At 41.8% G+C, this 20687-nt stretch overlaps 1 protein-coding gene across 1 annotated transcript in view; it reads right to left on the reverse strand.

The window, feature by feature from the left end:
• Window positions 1-20687, reverse strand: part of DDX10 (DEAD-box helicase 10) — a 337218-nt gene that overhangs the window by 111114 nt on the left and 205417 nt on the right. The window contains exon 16 of the mRNA XM_014600713.3: window positions 1508-1564. Coding sequence (XP_014456199.1) covers window positions 1508-1564 — 57 coding nt within the window. The remainder of the gene's footprint in view (window positions 1-1507; window positions 1565-20687) is intronic.

Genomic DNA, 20687 nt, shown 5'->3' on the forward strand with positions numbered 1-20687 from the left:
AAATCCTGCACAGCCTTCCAAATATGATTACAACAGAGCCTGGGAAAGGGTCGTTTCAGCTTTTACGTTTACCATTCATGATCTTCAGAGTGAATACTGGCATTTAATCAACACTGTGTAGTGCAATGTGTATATCTGTAGGTCTTTATAAATAATACAATGAGCATGGATACTCTCTTTAGTCAGATATCAGCTTTCATTGAAACCATCTTAATAAAATAAGGAGAGCGCACTCTGAAGGACCATTGTTTTTGAGAAAGGGAAAGCTTCCACATAAAGGAAAGCATCCACATAAACAGATCCCTTTGTACGGCCTTGTCTTTTGAAATAGCATGATTTGCTTTTATCCCTTGCAAAGGGTAGAATTAACAGACAAAACAGTGTTCACAAATGCCAGAACACTTCAACTTGGATCAATACTTTCTTCCTACATTTGAATTCCATAAATTGTTGATTTCATCATTTCCCTGCGAGGAATCCATCCTCAAAAGATTTCTCTTTATACTTTCAATTGTATGCAAAGATCTACTGACTGATTTAGAAGTCATGAGGCCAGCAACTCTCTTTTCAGGCTGTCTTTGAACATTGAGTGATACTTAATACTCAGTATAACCAGGCTTTTCATTTTAAACTGCACAATGATTACTTCCCACTTCAGAACTAAAACACAACTTACCATCCTAGACTTGTTCTCCAAGTGCCCTGGCAAGCATGGACACATCTGACAAGGAACATAATGGATTTCCTTAAGAGAATCAGATCTTTGCTAAATGCCAAGGACAAATCATGACTATTCATGCATAACACAATGAGATACAGTATGAGAAATGACACACATAAATAACTGGGTCCATATTCTGGAAAAAAAAAAAATCACTGCAGCTGAATTTCCTCAGTTCAGCCCAAGTTAAACCACAGGCAATACAAAATACAGACAAATATAAATGTACATATACTCTTTGTTCATATTGATATCAGAGAGGTTGCTCCTTCGTCCTACTGGTACTATGCAACAAACTGCAAATTTAAACATATCACACTCAGGCAGAATATTCCAGTAGGAAATGCAGCTAAATGAATCTTCACTATAAATTTTACTGGATGCTATGTTACAAGCAGAATCATATGCATACATAAACATACAGAAATCAGAAGCTATCAAACAAAGCAACTGAAATTTCAATAGGCTTGATATATAGAATGCAGCAACTGCCATTGCCAAAGACTATCTTAAACAAAGAATGGAACTGAAAAGGGAGAAAATAAAAACAAATAAAGCTGCATTATCAACAAAAAATAGTTGTTTCCCTTACTTTTACGAACCATTAGATGACACACAGAACAAAGCAAAAGGAAAGGTCTATTTATTAAGCATTTTATAAAAAGGCTTTAAAATCCTATTATATTTAATTAAAAACATTGTTTATGAGAGAAAGAAGATCCGTAATTAAATTTAGAGTTCCAAAACTACAATCATTGATCTGATCAAAAAATAAAAAAGGTTTACCTTCTTGTTTTCTCCTCTGGCTTCTCTTCTGGCGGCCTTTTCTTTTAGCCTTTTTTCCTATAAGAAATTACAAGAACAATTAAAACTTTAAAGTCACGGCGGTTTTTATTTTTTAAGAGCAGAATAGTTTAAAAATTCAAATTGTTCTGTGATTTTATACCTGTTTTCCTCAAGATATCTAGATATATATGCTAAACTTCAGTAAAGTAAAAACAATGAATAAGTTATATTACTGAGGTAGTGTAGGGGAGCTATACTCATGATGGTTTAGGAAAGTGAGAGAGGCAAAGATTTTTGTAGGTGATATCTTTTATTGGACCAACTGTGTAGTTGTGACAGATATAAGCAAATTCATTCACCCTGGTTCTACCAGGGAACATTAAAAAACCTTCTTAAATTTATTTATTTTTAGGCTATAAGATGGCATGAATCTCTTAAAGAAATGATGCAATAAGCATTTTGATAGTTCTTGTTTTTCTATAACAAGTTATTTTATTTTAAGCACTAAAAATATTCAGACTTCTTATAGCTTTCCTATGAAAGTTTATAAGTAAAATGGCAGTTTTTCCTACTCTGGTCATTGCAAAAACATCTTGAGATCTCAGTGCCAAACTACACTTGTTAGCTTCCACATCAAAGCCAATAAACTAAGACTCTAAAATATAATTTAGGTAATAAATATGTGAGGTAGGAGCCAGAATAAAGTCCAGCTCTCTGTTCCATAGGGGAACTGGCTCTTCAGTGTGTTAAAACAGCAGGAATGAAACAGCAGGTATGATGTAACACACAGGGGAAGCAGAGAAAATGGTGCTGTGTGTTGGCACTGTCTAACTTCATTTATTTTTAAACCAGAATCAAGAGTATTCCCACATTAGCTCTCTTTCAGCTCTTCCAGCTTACAGAATTTTTGAGAGGTACGTACAGTAACTACGATGCATCTCTACAATGGATTTTGAGCAGCACATACAGTGACTGTGGTGTGTCTCTATGATGGAAGCTCTGGTGATAATGGTGGCCAAGACACTTAGCTCTAGTTGATATTTAAAGTTGTCACAAAGGACAACTTTTTGCTGGTATTGTTTGCTTCAGGGAAGATACATTCACTGGTATAAAACCATGTACACCAGTACAATGTCTTACATCTTCCTGAAATGGAATGAGCTATATAGGCAGCAGCATATTTTTACTTGTTTAAATGTGTCCATAATAGGAAGGTCATAACTAGGAAGGAGTAAGATTGGAGTATTGTTGTAGTTGTGATGCTCCAAGATATAAGCGAGAAGCAAATTTATTTTTGTCTTATTTTTTTACTGCCCCAACTGTATAACAGTATTTATTCACCTAACCAGTCCCACCTTAGTCGGGGGGGGGGGGGGGGGATGGGACATGTGCTCCCCCTGCAACCAGTCAGTGACCAGGGGGGGAAGGCAGGATCCTCCCATGGCCAATTGTGTTGACGGGGGGGGGGGGGGTGTCCTCCTGCAGCCGACTGCACCAACTGGGGGGAGGGGCTCCCCCTGAAGCCAGTCACGCTGACCAGGAAGAGGGTGCAGCGCTCCCAGAAGCAGCTGCCCTACTGCAATCCCCATGCACCCCCTACACAGCACCACATGCACCTTTCTCCCAAAAAATCAGCCCTCCAAACCTGGGGTGTCTCTTAAGCAGGGAAGATGTTTGGGGTTTTTTTGCTGGAACAGAGCAAGAAGAAATAAAACCATTAAAAAACTGTACTCTAATGGCTATGAAAATGGGTTCCACTTCTCTCTGCCCAGCAAGCAGAAGGGGTGTAGTCCAGTATTAAGCTTCTTGCAGCCACTAAGGAATTTGTGGTAGCTACCAGCTGAGTACTGTAGCTTGTACCTGAACCAGCAACTGAGCTGACTCAGGCCAAGTGAACTGCTGCATACCGTCTGCACTATCTTGATGAGGTTTGTGATATGGAAACAACACATTACCATTTACAGACAATTATATATAGTATGTGCATGCGCACACACACACACACACACACACACACTCTATAGTAAAACAAAAACAAAAAAACTATCTTTAGTTGCTACTGCTCTTGGAAGGATCTGAGGCCCAAGCCCTATTGCTGCCCTGTCCCATCAGAAAGTTCCTACTGCATCAGCCAGACTGTCTCCTGAGATGCCACACATCCTGGACTCTGTATTTCCAGGAAGACTTAGGCTCCTGGCAGATGTTACAATTGTTCTGAGATTAACGTGTTAACTATGTGATAAACTACAATATGTTAGAGAAACTTATCACAAGATAATGAGCCACAAAAATGGCAATCTGGGCTCAAAGCTGTTACAAAATGTAAAATATCTTTGCAGCTCATTTGTATCATGCCTTAAGTTAAATTTGTGGCATGTTACACTTAGCGTAATACTGCTTCAGCAGGTCCTTCAGCATCCTGTGCTGGACTACTTTCTGGGAAGGAGACTCTGACTCATAATTAATCGAACTTGATATTGTAGCAGATGTAATGCACCTTTCTCCTCCCTTTTTCCAATCAGCCTTCAAAACTGCTTCTTTAAGAAGCCATTTAGCATCTCTCCCCTGTAACAGCCAGACTATAAACAAACAGTTAACATGACATGTTGTATTTATTTGACCCAGGGAGAGATGGGGAAGGAATTTGTTCAGCACTCTTCACAACAAACACATACACAAAAGCACCTCATAAGGTTCTTGGCAAGTTCAAGGCCTGCTATTCCTGCCTCTCCCCACTCACCTTGCCCTTCGCATGAGTCTCACTGGATCTGCACACGGGTCAGGAGAGCAGCTCCTTCACCCAGGGGGAAACCAGCTGATTACTTATGCCCAGCACAGCTGGGCTAGGGAAAGACATTACACATAAATTGGTTTAAGTGGTCAGAAACTGGTTTAAACCTGTAACAGAACAAACGTTCAGTGCACATAAACCAGTTTGAAAATGGCTAAAACTGGTTTGAGATAAACCTGGTTGAATGTAGTATCAGACTTAACTGATTTGGGTCAAACCAATTTATGCAATGTCTGTCCCAGACCCCTTCCTGGTTTAAGTTTAAACCAGAGTCCCCCGGCTTCCCAGATGCTTTGCAAGCCTGGGCGGGGCTCTACTCTCTGCTCCAGCCCATCAGGGCTGGCTGCACCCCTCCACTCTATGGCTGGAGCTCTGGCAAAGACTACAGGGACAGTAGAGTCTGCCTGGATTCTGCCTGCTCCCCCCACCCCACCACTTCCTGCTCAAGCAGCGATCCCACCCCACCTTACACAGACACCTCTCAGCATTAGCTAGCATACTACATGTTAACTGCAGTCCATGCTGTGGAACACAAGACAAAGGCAGACAGGACAGTGTCCCCTTAGGGCTTTTTGGAGCTAAATCAACAGGTAGCTGGTAATGTCCGTCCGCTCCTTCCTTGGAAAAAGTTGTTAAAGACGAGCTTGAACTAATGAGAGAAGCTTTTGTTTTGTTTGATAGGCTGATAAATGTTAAGAGTTCCCTGTGTAACTCCCTGCTGTGTAACTCAATGCTCTGTTATCAACTCCCTGCTGGCTTCCTTGCTGGGTAGGAGAGGGGGCAAACCCCTCCTTAATCAGTGTCCTGCCTGGGCCTAGCCACACTCCCCCTCAGCTCAGCACTATGGAAGGGAAGGGAAGGCTGCTCTAGCATCTCCCAGCTTCTAGCCTGATCCTAGCTTCTAGCCTGCAGGCATGTGCCAGATTTCTTCAGTCCAGAGGGGATGTCTGTACAGTTACAAATCAGTTCAGCCTAGCCAGGTTAGACTAACCTGCAAAGATTGAATCAATTCAAGCTCAGGCTTTTTGAATGTCTGTCCCTAGGCCTGAAGGCAAAGATGGCAGCCCCTGCCAGCAACTTTCCAACTCTCCTCCTGGAAAGCGCTAGCAGAGAAAGTTCTCAAAGAGCCTTTCCCCCTGCTATGGATAGCTTGCCCTGTGAATGTGGAGCAGGTCACTTGGCACAACATTTCCACTAAGTGCTATTATCTGTTGCTTGACAGAAATAATGGCTGCCCACTTCATACAGTCAGCTGTGACTCTGCAAACATCTTTCCCCCCACCCCTACGTTCTGCTTTCCAAAAATTAAATGTGCATCTTATTTGAAGGTATGTAGTATAATGAGAAAATACAGTAGTAAGGAAAGATGTTAGAATAGCTATTTGGCAGAAAGTGCCTTTCTTTAGATTCAAGTTCCTGAAAGTTTGCCTAACATTTCTCCTAATTATACAGTTTGCCCAATAAAAGATAGATATTACCAAAGAAGCCTTGTTTCTCACGTAATTATGCTGACACAGTTAAGCAGCAACAGGTAGATGTAAGCAAGGTCAAAGCTGGAAGATAACTATGGGCCTTCCTTGCTAACTTGTGGGAACAAAGACCAAGAAATACCGTCCCACACACTATGGCAGAGGACCACAATGAAAGGGGCAAAAACCATTTTTTTTTTAAATGGCACAAGTTTGATGTTCTTGATTTCATGAGATTTCAGAAAGAATAACCTTCAGCAAGAATCTATCATTCCACATATAAGACCAAACTCACTAATGCTTGTGCAGGGAGATATAATCACACCCCTTTTTACCATGATGCTATTGTACCATACCATGATAGATGGCATGACAGCTTTTTAGAAGTCCCATGCCAATGGACCCAGATTCAATGCATCTTATTACTATAGTTCATGTACTCCTCATTATCCTCTCCCCCTTCCTTGTGGAGGAATTATGCATTACTCCAATCTTTTATTAGTGTAGGGTCTAGAGTCTACACTGGCATTGACCCTCTAACGCAGGGGTCAGCAACATACAGCCCATGGGGCCCATGATCCAGCCTGCATTTGTGGGACTTCAGAGGCATTGGAAGTCAGGGGACTTCAGCAGTAGTCAGTTTCCTTTCTCCATTTTGGGGGGGGGGGGGGCATGGAGAAGCAGCAGTACCTGAATCTTAGCACCCACTGCCCACCTCTGACCTCAGCTGAGTCATTCCGGCCCACAGCCTAAAAAGGTTGCCAACCACGATATTCTTTTCCTCAAAACAAACAACAGAGGTTTTGGAAATCCAAGGCTATTACTGCCTATCACAAACTCACTGAACAATCAGTACCCAGTCACGACTCAGTGCTTCAGGTTTCCCCAGTGTAAAACGGGGCTGATAATGCTTAGTCACTTTTATACAAGTATTTCAGAATCTTTTAAAAAGTTGTGATATAATTGCAAAGTTTTATAACTAAGTTGGATTACAACAGGAGCAGGCAAAATACAGTCCACCGGCTGCATTCAGCCTGCCAGGCCATTCTATCCGGCCCGGGCCCCTAAAAAATTTAGAGAATTAATATTTATCTGCCCCGGCTGTCTGTCAAAGATAACAGGAGCCAGGGGCAGTAGGACCCAGGGGGAGCTGGCAGCAGAATTAACAGCTGCACTGGCAAGTCCAGCTCATTCTGTATCCCCCCCGCCAAGCCCCAGCCAGAAGCCTCTGCCTAGCAGGGGCTGCTGGAGACTTCTGGCCTTGGACTCTTCCTGCCTCCCTGTGCTGAGGGAAATACAGATAAGGAGGGGGAGGAGGAAGGCAAGGGAGGATCGTGGGCAATTGCCCCAGTCCTCAGGGCTGGCCGGATCGGCTCCTGCAGTCCCAGAGCTGCAGCTGGGAACCACATGGTGCTGGCCAGCCAGCCAGCCAGTGGGCAAGCAGGGGAGCAGAAAAATGGCTGTGGCAGGCGGGGAGAAGGGGCAGCAAGCAGGTGCACAGAGTGCAGCAACAGCTAGGCAAGGGTGTGGGTACACCGGGGCCAGCATTGGCAGGGCCCAGCATGGGGCAGCAGAACCTCAGGGCTGGGCTGCCAGGGGTTATATGGAGCTGAGCTGACTCCCTCCTCTCCCTGGTTGAGCAGTGAAGGCTGGCTCCATAAAACCCCTGGCAGCCCAGGCCCTGTGCTCCTGCCACCCCACTCAGGGCCCCAGGAGACCAACGCAGGCCCTGCTCTCCCACCCAGCTGTCACTGGGCTCTGCGTGCCCGCTCACTCCCTCTTCCTCCTGCCTGCTGCAGTCATTTCCCCACTCCCCCCAGCATCACGCAGTTCCCAGCTGCAGCACCAGGACCACAGGAACAGCTGAGATGTGGTGCCAGTGCTGGGGTGAGGAAGAGTGGAGGAAGCAGCAAGAGAAGGGCAGCGATGGCAGACGGGGGGCAAGTGGCAGTGTGCGGGAACACAGGGCCCACACTAGTGCCTCAGGGCCAGAAGCGCAGAGCCCAGGATTGCAGGAGCATTGGGAGGGGTCTGCCTGCTGCAGGTGGGGGGGCAGGCTGTGGGCAAATACTCCCTGCAAGCCACAACCCTCCCCTGCCACCCTCCCCCCCACACACTCACAGCCCCTCCCCACAAAACCCACACCCACCCATTCACCCCCCCCACAAATCCCACACACACCCATTCACCCCCCCACAAATCCCACACACACACCATCCCCCACATGCCACATGCCCATAAACCTATACCCACCCTCCCACAATATACAAGAATAAGACTTCATTTTAAGCTATTATACTATCATCTCTATGTACACTACACAAATATGTGTAAATCAAGAAAAAAATATTTTTTAATGAAATTAATAAATATTGTAGTACATTTGATTTTTAGAATATAATTTGGTATTTTTCTGGTTCAGAGATGGCAAAACCCCTTGCTGAAAGGAGTAATTCTGAGGGGCTATGGGAGGGACTTCTGATGGCAAAGGTCAGGGGCTAGGGGGTGGGACTTCCGGGCCCAAGATGGCGACCAGGGGATGGGGTACCTGTCAAGGGTCAGGGCTACCTATGCGGCTCTTGATGGCCTGCCAAAACTTAGTAAGCAGCCCTCCACCCAAAATAAGTGCCCACTCCTGTATGATGGCATCATAGACTATTTCACTGAGGTCAGACTTCATTAGCATTCTATTCCTCTAAGATAAAGAATTAATTTAGCTTTGCAGTTTTATTGTACTCAATATTTTCATCTAATCAACAATTGGTCTTATCTTAGAAAAACACTGCATTCATTTTCAGCAATTATTGAGGAACCACCCACACATGTACCCCCAGGCAAACTTTAATATTTAAAAGCAAATCTCCAAGTCCACTACTGTGATGTGATCAGCCTCCTAATATATTTACATAGGGTAAAAACCCTTCATACTGTAAAACAAATACTCAACTTCTTGTTCTAGTAAAACAGAAAGGCTCTTTGCTGTTTTGATCTAACTGTTCAAATATTGAAACACTGAAATTTTTCATCGCCACCTATATTTTTAAAATTACTATCATATTTTAACATAAGCTACCATACTGTTTCTTTGTACAAGTCAGCTGTCAAATGGATTGAGGATTTTAGAGAAAACTTTACAACCCCCAGAGCTTTTTATATTTAGAACACAAGCAACATTTTTTTTCACTGACTTGTACACCAAGACAAACTGCCTGCATTAAATATAACCAACAGAGCATATGTGACAGACTAAGATAGCAGTACTTCTATGGTCAGTCTCCTCCAAAGAGATAGGAGTAAAAAGTAGTCTAGGAGAATATATTTGCAGGAAAAGGTACATTAGAATTAAGCAGGGAGACAACAGAAATAAAAAGATGTTCAGGGAGGTGGGGAGGAGAAAGTCCTGTAACTTGGAAGTAGGGAACTGTAGGAATAAAGAATGGCCAAAAGTCAAACCGAGTAAGACCTAGCAAAGAATACCATATTTACTCAAATACAAGACAAGGTTCCACCTCCCCTCCCAACTGGCATGGGAGGAAAAAGACCCTCCTCTTATAATCACATACAAGGAAATCTAAGTAAGTGCACTATCATTAAACTGCTGCCAAAAGCAGCATGTATTCAGCAGAAGTAACAACTATGAAGTTGATTAAATGCAGACAACACTAAGCACGACTATAAAAACACATGGCCAACATTGGGCAAATATGCTGATGTGAACTTACTACATGAATAGGTTAGCACAACCCATTTGAATGAGACATACGGTAGTGCCCATTAAGCACAGTCCCTATCACCACCAACTCTCAAGTCATGGTGAGCCATGACACTGCATACCCAGAATCCCTCTGTCAGCCCCCCTCTCAAACTGGTACATTTGATTAGTGTGGACCTGCTCTCCATGAAGTAAAGTCACACCAGATTGCCCTGTGCCTCATCTGCACCTACATTTTTGGAGCATCCCAGGACATGTGACAAGAACACATGGTACTAGTCATGAGTGGCGGAGGGGGCTAATTAGCACATGGAGGGTGGTAATCTGGAGTATACATCCATACTGAGCAGTGCTGAGCTATGGGGTCACGACCACACTAATCATATGTGCCAGGCTAAGAAAGGGTGCAACCGAGGGATTTGGGGTGAACAGTACACAGTGTCATGGCTCACAATGGCTTCAAATTCTGTTCATTCTGGTGGTGCCCAGCCCAGTGAAGTATGTGGTAAATCACGAGCCTTTTGGCTTGGGACTAATACTATGCACAGAAGATGCCCAAGTGCTGCTCAAAAGTGTGTTTATGAAATATCTCTGCTAAAACTTGAAGCAGTTTCAAAAACAGGTAACATGCATCAATTCTGGATGAACTAAGTTTATGGGTATAGGTTGTAGCCGTATTGGTTTAAGGATGTAGGCAGACAAGGTTCTTAGGGTAAATCCAATATCTTTTATTGGTCTGGTTGGTCTAATAAAAGATATCGGATTTACCCTAAGAATCTCGTCTTCCTAGGTGCTATATGCAAATTGTTGCAGCCATGTTTAATTTCAAGGTTATTGTTTTCAAATTTGCTCTTTACTTCCATGTGGTCAGGGAGAGCAGGGTCTGACAGTGAGGGGAGGGGGAAAAGGCTACCAAAGGAAAAAGCTGAGGGGGAAGCAGAGAGCAAACAGCTCTCTGACCCCCCCAGATTTATTTTCCCTGCTGTAATAGTGGGAGGAGGACAAGTTAAAGACAAACCTACAATAACTAGATTCTATATTTGGAAAATTATAACATTTATAATTTTTTTCATATACAGAATCATTCTTGGTGCATCATCTTATAATCAGGGTTGTCTTCAAGTAAATACAGTAGTAGAACAAACAAAAACAACAGGCTGTGTAGCCAAGAAATATAAAGCAGGGACTTTTATGCACTGAAAGTGGTATTGTGATTAAAGATATCACATGCATGACCCCAAAAATAAATGAACGCTTTGCCTTAGTTTTCAAAAAGGCTGATAATGGAATGAAGAATGGTTGATAAGAGAAAGGGTATGGAAATGTATATTACTACTTTTAAGAAGGAAGCAATACTCAAGAGTTCAGAGCAATCAAACTGCAGAAGCCAGATATTGTTCAGCCCAGAGCTCTGAAAGAACAGACACACGACACTGAAAGACCAATAGCACTTTGAAGAGTGGAGAAATGAAAATGGATGTGCAAGGCCATATACATAGGGAATTACAGTAAGAATTTTTTGCAATAAGCTGGGATCCATAAGTGAAAAACAGCTGAGGAGGTGAAAGCCAATCACAGAATGACCAAGTGCTGCTCCCAAAATGAAGATCCCAACATGATTCTGCCATGGGAAAGGCATATTTGGTCCTAGGATGTTTCAAGCAAGTAATCTTCAGAAAAAGTATGGAAATATGAATGTCACTGTACAAGGCATAGGCAGACAAGGTTCTTTGGATAGATGTGATATCTTTTACTGGGATATCCCACTAGCCTATCAGGTATTCTAGTGGGGACTATCAATCACTTCTGCAGGTGTTCTTCCAATTTGTATGAAATATTTAAAAATTAATTGGGCCAGAGAGAGAGCTATTCAAATTTGAGTAGTCAGATTTCTAGTGTCAAATTTGGAGGGCTTTTAAATTTATTAATAATTTTTTTCTCTTATTGAGAGATGAACAGTAAGTAGTACACAGTAACTGGGAACCTGGTTCTGCCACTGGAGGAATACATAAGTATAAATAGTCACATGGCAATTTCCCCATCTTCAGGAAAGCAAGAGAGATGAAAGTTTAAAAAAAAGGAGCTTGTTGAACGACTTGAGAAAAGTGCCTTTCTTCAGATGGCAAATTTCAAGGTTATTTCAAGGAAGCAGCTTCCAAAATGGGCAGCAAAGATCAGGAAGCAAGAGAGCTTAGTAATTTGAATCACAGAAAAACAGAACTGGAAGGGACCTCAGGGGGACGCCTACTCTAACCCAATGGCTCTGACCCCCCTGAGTAAACCACCCCAGTCAAATGTTTGTCTAATCTGCATTTAAACACTTCCAAAGAGAGAGATTCCACAACCTCCTAGGTAAAGTATTCTAGTACCTTACCATGCTCAGAGACATCCTCTTAACACCTGAAGTAAATTCCCTTTGCTGCAGGTTTAGGCCCTTTACTTCTTGTATTGCCCCCCCTGTTGAAACAGAAAACCAACAGCCATCTTATTTATAACAACCCTCTATGCTAGTACAAGCTAGTAGAGGCTGTTACCTTTTGGCATCGTTGGTGACATATAGGGGGTGCACGCGGGTGCATGTGCACCCCCTGGAAACTCCCCCGCAAAACTGGAAGTGCCACCAAAAGTGCACTTCTGGTTTTACCACTGGCTTGACGATTGGCTGCTGGGGTACCACCCCCTCCTTTCCGTCCCCCCCCCCACCACCATCATCCCCTCCATCAGTGATCTGGTGCCACCCCCAGACTTGGGAGACACCAGTAGCCCATGTTTATCATAAAAACTTGAGGCCATGTACACATTCAGTTTCTCCTGGAAGAATCACTGCTTTCCCAGAAAAAACCCCACAAGTATACAGATGTTTAGGATCTTTTTCCTGGGAACAACCAGGGTTAAATCAGGAGACAGTTTCTACTCAGAGAATGAATGTCTGTACACATCTACTTCTGACAGAAGCCAAAGCACCCTAGCATCCCAGGGTGCTTTGTTTCTGGCCTCCCTCCTCCCCCCGCCCCCCCCCACTTCTCCCAGGAGACAACATGTTGCTGTCTAGTCTCTGCTGCTCTAGCCAAGCAGAAAACAAAGAATGCACCTGGCACAATGCCCACGCTGTGGTGCAGGGAGATATAGGCTGACTTTGAACAATGTGGGTCAGCTAATCAGGGCTGCCCTGTGCACAGTGGACAGGCTGAGGAGTCTGCAAAGCATGCTTAGATATGTGCAGGGGGTCCCCGTGGATATGCAGCATCAGTACTTGAAGCTCCATGCACTTCAGAGCCATGTATCTGAATAGCTGTTCAGGCACCTCCTAGTAAGATTTTCTAACAGGAGAAAAACCTGGAAGACTTCTCCCAGATCATCTGAACATATTTATGTAGCCTCAGCTTCTTCCAGGATTCTGGCAACATGAAACTAACAGAAATATGCTCCATTCTCAAATACATAGTTTTTAAAATTAAAATTTTAAAGTAACTTAAACTACCAGTCCCTCTTTGGCACCCTTACAAGATCTGCAGTGCTATATGCTATTTGTTGCTTTTCTAGCGACATGACTTTGATCAATCCCCAAGCTTTTTCAAAAGTAAAACTTATTTCTTAAAATCTGCACTCAATTTTCTACTTTCTCCACGCCGATTTTCAAACCATGTTATATGATCCTTGATCTTGCCAGTCACCTGTGGCTTTTTCAGGGGACAGGCACACGAACAAGTTACCATGAGGTAAGCTAGTGTCCAAATAAAAAACACATCCGATTCCACAGTAGCTATCCATATGCCTACACTTACCACAGGAGAGGTAGCTGCCCACCTTCTTTGGGGTTTAGCTACATCGCATTTACTATGGAAGAACTAATACGCTGTAAGTTTATCTCTCAATTATTTGTGTGCACAGATCCTTAACTGTCTGGTAAAACTACCTGTTCCATTTAAAATGTAACCTATGAAAAAGTTAAAGGACGCTGGGGTTATTAAAAGGGACTTGAATGTAGCAAAGTTTATATTTCAGAGCAGGGCAAAAGTTTAAAAAATTAACAGGATTAAAAATTCAGAGGCAATATTACTGTATATATAAGAAATGAAACCAGCCTTAATGCTGGCCAGAGAAAGTAGAACAAGTTCATATTCAAAGGAGGTACAACGGAATAATGCAGACAGGGTTGGAAAAGCACAGGGCTGAGATAATGTCTCAGTGGAGGAGGAGGACAGGTGACAACATAATATATAGAATAGTTTATAAAGAACAGTAGAGACGCAAAAGGATGATAAAGTTAATAGGAGCAGAGACAGAAGTATGCAGGAGTTGAAGAGAAAAGACAATGGAATGCAAAATCAGTAGGGAAGCTTTGTATAAGAACTAATGCCATCAGGACCTTACAAAAACGCACTTTTACTTTTAGAGAAAGTAAGGAAGCAATTCCCCATCAACAAAAGAGAAAAGAAATTGACATTGTACTTTATAAATTTAGGCCTCAATTCAGGAATTAGGGCAGCATTTATATGCGTACTTAACTTCAAGCACCTTCATAAAGCCTTCATTTAAGTAAATTCTGCTATTTTGACAATGTGTTCCCAAGTTTTTCTGAATTCTTTATTTTGTTTTAGATGGAGGGCACAACTGAGATTTTATTTCCCACTGTTCTAGGATACTGTAACGTAAAGCGACAGAGTCCCTTCTTCAAATAGAAGACAATATAAGAGGGATGGGAAGGAGAGGGATTAAATGATACTTTGCCTTGGGTGTCAGAGCTAGAAATTGAACTCTTTTCTCCCCAATCACAAAACCACCTTTTCTACTAATTTAAATGTGAGAAAGAAGAATGGGGACATAGGGAACAGGCATGGACAATATATTGTAAAACAGCTGTAAGAGGCAACCAAATGAAGATTAATTTAGCCAATGATAATCAAATGATTTTATACAAGTTTATAACCATGTCAATAAATTCTCATTTTATAGATATGTCTGCAGCTTTAGAGATTCATGAATCACTAAGGTCTCTAACACTGATTTTTACTATATTATATTTATAAGCAACAGAAAAGTTAAGATTTTCTTAGAATACATAATGCTACACTAAGAGTGAAAAATTTTACCACTGATTCTATCATGCTATAAATCATTTCTTGCAAGAATAGCATATCAGTCAGAGATGAAAATCAAATTTACTAGTGGCAGGAAAACAGAAGATTATGTTTCAAGGTATGAATACTTCATCACCCATACTACTGGCCAACTAGCTAGATTCATAGTTAATACAGCTCCACATTTCCTTAATTTTGCAAATTTCCAATTCAAAAGGAAGATATAAAAGTAGATTCCTATTATTGAACTTGGCATTTTTTTTTATTGCTAATCTCTATACACCATAACTTCATAACACAGCAACATGAGATTGCCAGTTGAAGTTGCAGAGCACCCTAATTTGATTAAAAAATAAAAAACTTTTTTTCATACGAGCTGGTAAAGTCAATTATGCTTTTTCTCCACCTGTATTTCTACCTAACTGTTTTATCTGCTTGCCTCTCCCAGCATTACTTCCTCTCCTCCCTTCCATGTCTTTTATATTCAAATCACTCTCTTGATTTGACAGACTGCACTGTGCATGTTCTTTCATAGCATCCGATGAACTGAGCTCTTGCTCATGAAAGCTTATGTATCTCTGTTTTAGTTAAGTCTATAAGGTACATCTCTACCCTGACTGACTTAAGACTAACATAGTTAGTTAACTACCTCTCTCTGTTCTTCCCTATGACAAGTCAATTTCCCCTCCTCTCCCCCCAAAACACGTGTCCAGTGGATCAGGGCCATTCTGTTCATGTCCGTCTCCGTCCCCTGGCCATCTGAAAAGGTTGGGTACAACTGATCTAGTCTGAGCAATAGAGAACAGATAGACAAACTCCTAACCTCATTGAGGCACCAGGCCATGCAATGGACCCAAATGCCTTCTGTCTCCACTTCAATACAGACCACATCATCGCTGGAACTAATAGCAAGAGTACAACATCCAAAGTTCATTCAGCTGCAACTCTATCAACATCACCTGCTTACAATGCCCATCTGCAGTCTACATCAGGAAAACAGGGTGACCTCTATGTGTAAGAATGCATGAACACCAATCTGACATCAACTGCAGAAAGTCACAAAAGAAAGCCTGTGGCAGAACACTTCAGCCTCCCAAGACGCTTCGTCACTGATGTCAGGATTGCTGTTCTCAGGCAGAAAAAAATTAAAAACCAGTTTGTACAGTAAATTATAAAACAAGAAATCATCCACAAACAAGACTGTATTAAGGATGGTTTAAACAGGAACTACAGAGTCTTACCTCATTGCCTGGATTAGCTTCCGAGACCACCTTGTTCCTATGGGTTTCATTCTTGTTTGCTCGTCTCCTATCACTTTTCTCCCTCCCATCCCTATCCCTCGCTTTCCACCTTGTCTTTTGTATTCTAATTTCTCTCTCCTTATATTCTGCATGTCCTTTCACAGTATCTGTTGAAGTCAGCTTCAGCCAACAAAAGCTTGTGACAGACAGAGATTGATCAATCGATTAATCAATATTATTTAGTCTATAAAGGTGCACACATCTACCCTGCCCTCTGACTGTCTTCACACTAACACAGCTAACTTTCTTTTTCTTCTACGTAAAACAGGCCACAGGACTTTCCTATATTTAAAGTCCTGTTTGAGCTAGACCATATCTTATAAAAAAGCATTTAATTTTGATGTAAAACTTTCCAGTGATGGAGAAGCCACCCTTGGGAAGCTATTCCAATAGTCTGTTAAAAGAGTTCTTCCCCCTTTTAACTAGCCTGAATTTGTCCAGCTTAAGCTTCCATTCACCATTTGGATCATGTTATAAAGCTATCATTAGACTGTAGAGCCTTCTATCAGAAAACTTCTGTAATAACTTGGTCAGCCTATAAAGTCTGATCAAATTTACTAGTAACCTTGCCTTTAATAACACATTGAACGGAGTCTTTAATAAGAAACATTTTCCAATTAAAGGTCAGCTTTTCTATGAACTCTCCAATTCACCATCACCACCTTCTAGAACTGTGGATATCAGAACATGACATAATACTCCATTAGCAGTCATGAGTACCAAATATTGAACCTCCCTAATCTTATACAATATTCCCTGTTTTCAGAAACAATACTGACACAGGACTGTGCATTCTAAATCCCACCCTTTTTCAGTCACTTATGTTTTCTTCCAGGTCATTAACAAAAGTGTTAATGTTTTTTCCTGTAGTGGACAGCAAGGTGATCCCTCCAGTCAGACCCGTTTCCCTTCTTGAAGACTGTCATAATCATGGCAGCCCTAAGGTCATCTGAGATTTCCCCATCATTCCAGATCTTTATGATGAGGGTGTAAAACTGTGATGTGAACTCCTCTCCTCCCTGCTTTTAGATTTAAGATTTGAGCAGAGATTCCATCTGCTCCAGACGCCTTTTCATTCTTCATCTGCTTGATGGATTTTCTCACCCGTTGAGGATCAGAGGGATTCCAAGATTGTGTCTGACTGGATGATGCGGGATGGAGTTTAGGGAACTCTCATTAACAAGTCTTGATTGAGAAAGTCTTCAAAATGCTCTTCCCAATGGGCGTTGATGGCTCCCCTTTCCTTGAACAGGTCTTCTCCATCCTTTGGTCTCAAGGGGATTGGTCCCTGAGTGTGCAGACCATAGATGGCTTTGGTGGCACTGAAAAAAACCACACATCATGGATGTCAGTAAGATGTTGATTCTCCTTCACCTTGTCTTCCCACCACCTGTTCTTCATATCACAGGTCTTCCTTTGGACTTCTGCCTTGGCTTGTTGATGATTGTGACAAGTGTAGGTATTGTAGGGCTTACTGCCACTGCCAAGAGTTCATTTACTTACAGGCCATGACACAATGGACTTCAACCTCAAATCACCTGGTCTGCCAGGAGATTAATCTTACTTTTTCTGTCCTGCCATGACTTCATTGGTACAATGTTAATAGGAGGCAATACCCCAATGTGATCCTTCAGGTCTCGATCTCTGTCTTCTTCTGTGGGGCTCCAAACCTCCCCTTTACCCCACCCTAGCCAGTCCAGATGGAATTCAAAGTTTTTCTTCAGCCTGGTTTTGATGCTGCTCAACTGTCTAAGGCTCAGCCCTCTGTAACCTGCCACCTGGATGACCATAGTTTTAGTCTGAGACACACCCCATCCAAGGGATGGCCTTAGCCTGGGCTCAAACAGCCCAAAACACAATTGTTTCAGTCTCTCTTTAGATTCAGTCTGTGTCCCCTTTACCTGGGGATCAATCTCTCATATCTAAGAAACTAGTCAATCTAATGCTGCTCAGTACAGATCTGCACAGGTCTACTGGTGAGCATACACAGTTCCCAATAGGATCTCTCTTCCAACCACAGCATAGCCCCACCAGGGACACTCTAACCTGAAAAAGAGGTCTTCCTTGCTTCCCTCCAGGATCCTCAGCAGCTACTATGCTTCAGTACTTATCAAAATCCTTGTGTAGGCATGCCTCCGCATGCCTCCTCCTTTTGATCGTTCCTGATCGTTATATATTAGTGCATCAGCCTTCTCATAACTTCTGCACTGCTCCAAGATAAACATTAATGAACCAGAGAGGTGTTCAGAGAGTTTCCCCGTGCCTCCCCCCCCGAGCTGGATCCAAGTTATCTTGCTCTTCCAAATTAGAAGTCTAGTTTTTGTAGCTAGTGTTTACTACCTTGAAATGGAAAATATTTCACAATGAAACAGCGATATTATCTGGCTCTTTCTCAAGTGTACAAGTACATCTGCACTTTTTTCCATATTGGTAGTTCAATCACTCTAACCAAATAATGAAATATTATAATTGTTAGGATAGCTTCAATCCTAATTTATATGAAATATTATTCTTTGTCCTTTACTCTGAAAGTCAAAAGGTTCTCCTTGGTGGCCTTTGCTTCTCTTATCCATTTTCTATAATTTCTAACTTTTAATGTAGATTCATTACTACAAAACTTCCCTTTACTATTATTTGTTATATTTTTTATATTTTCCAAGATGTTTTTCTTCACCTTTGCAACAAATATTATAAAATCCAGACTCCTAAATATCTTCATACACATTTCTTAGCTGAAGAAAGAAAACAGAAACATATCATAGCACATGCTTCCTAAGCTTGAGAGAGTCCAAAGAACCACTCATATGATGAGAGGCCTAAAGAGCAAGTTATACAAAGAAAGGCTGACAGATATGCAACTGTTCAACCTAGAAAAGAGAAGACTTTGGGGGGATTTGGTGGCAGCTTCCAAATATATCAAGGGAGAGCATAAGGGGCTAGGCGAACAACTATTCACCAAAGCACCCTAGGGGAAAACCAGGAGCAACGGTCATAATTCCTAGAAGAGGGTTTCAGAGTGGATATAAGGAAAAACTTCCTCATGGTTCATGTGACCAGACTCTGGAATAGACTCCCAGTGGGGATCCTGGAGATCTTCAAAAAGAGACTGGTCGTGCATCTTGCTGGTGTTATTTGACCCCAGCAATCTCTCCTGCCCAGAGCAGGGGGGCTGGACCCAATGATCGCACGAGGTCCCTTCCAGCCCCAAACTTCTGTGAATCTATGAATCCAGGAGTGACCAACCTGTGGTATGTAGGTACATGGAGAGTTTTGTGTGGCATGTGGCAGACAGGGAGGGGACAGACAGCACAAACAGATAAGGTAGGAAGCAGAAAAAAGAGCAGCAAATCAGGCAGTGAGCACAGGACATGAAACAAAAAGCAGAGCAGCAGATCTCACAGAGGAAGAGGACTGGAGTGGCACTTAGGGAAGGTGCTAAGTTAATTTATGACATGCCTGGTAGAAAGGTTGCCCACCTCCCTTCCATCATAATTCACAAACCAGAAGGGAAAAAACAATCTGTATATATGGGTAGGAGAATAATAAACCTGTGTCTTCAGTTGTAGCAAACAAAATCCTGGGAGCTTATTTCAGAAAGTTCTCATGTTTTTTAATCTCTCTCCTTTCTGTAATATTGCAAGATGACTCTTATTTTGCCCAGCAGCTTACCTGTAGCATATCCAAAATACAGGGTTTATTTTCACTTATTAAGAATAGCTTAGCTCAAGATAAAGGATTTCCTTCAGCTACTTCATTTGTAAATACCAATTTCAATAGCAAATTCTCCCTTCCTTCCTTTAGAGTAGCTCTCTTTAAATCTGAATAAGCCATTCAGATTTACATAAGACCCTTTTATATTTCTTCAATGAGAGACCACTTTAATTTCATTACAGTTGCTCTCAGGCTTCCCCTATCCTTCTTAAAAACTGGTACACAATAGGCAAATTCCTAATGTAATATGAGTGAAATGTTCATATTTAGATCTAAACACTGGGCGACACTAAATTTACTGTAGGCTGTAGGTTCCTCGCCTGCCAGGACTCCATGCTTATCTTTGGTTCTTTCCTGATTCCACCTGATGTTCCAGAATTAGTTTAGGTTTGACCAGGGCTTTGACTGCTATGTTCTTCAAAAGTGATTACATTCTCATTGCTGTACCTCTTCTTTTGCATACTGATGACATAATTCATACCTACACATTTAGAGGTAAACACCAGAAGTAATGATCTAAAATTTAACTTTCTTAAGGAGGTGGCCAAGGCTTACAGCTAATCATTTTTTTGCATCAACGAGTTATATCATCATTTGCAATGCATCCTTCTGAGTCAATACAAGCAGCAGGACAAAATAATTTTCTCATTTTTTTCTTCTTCTTCAGCATTGTGCTAATCAAATTTGTATAAGGAGACTGTTATAGTCAACTGTCTATGGTGCACAAAATTGAAACAGGAATGCTGTTCAGTAATTCTTGCTTCCTCGTCTCAACTATTCAGCATCACCATATTCAAAAGCTAGTTTTACCCTTATGACAGGTTTTTAAGTGAACCTGTGCTCTTTAAATTGGTTTCATAAACGGCATTGTGAAGTCCTATGTTTACTGACTGTTAAAAGTGTTCTATCAAGTTCGTAAAACATACAAGAAAAATCAGGGTTTTCTTTAAACTGCCAGGACTGCAAACAACTTGGGTTCTAAACATCTAGGTTTTTCTCTCCCAGCTCACACATAATCAACAGCCAGCACAGAATCTGTCTCCCTCCCTTATGATGAGTTTGTTCTATAGAATTAACCGGAATAAATTAAATACAGCAAAAAATCAGTTCAGACA

The sequence above is a fragment of the Alligator mississippiensis genome, chromosome 1 (assembly GCF_030867095.1).
Source record: "Alligator mississippiensis isolate rAllMis1 chromosome 1, rAllMis1, whole genome shotgun sequence".
Classification (NCBI taxonomy): Eukaryota; Metazoa; Chordata; order Crocodylia; family Alligatoridae; genus Alligator; species Alligator mississippiensis.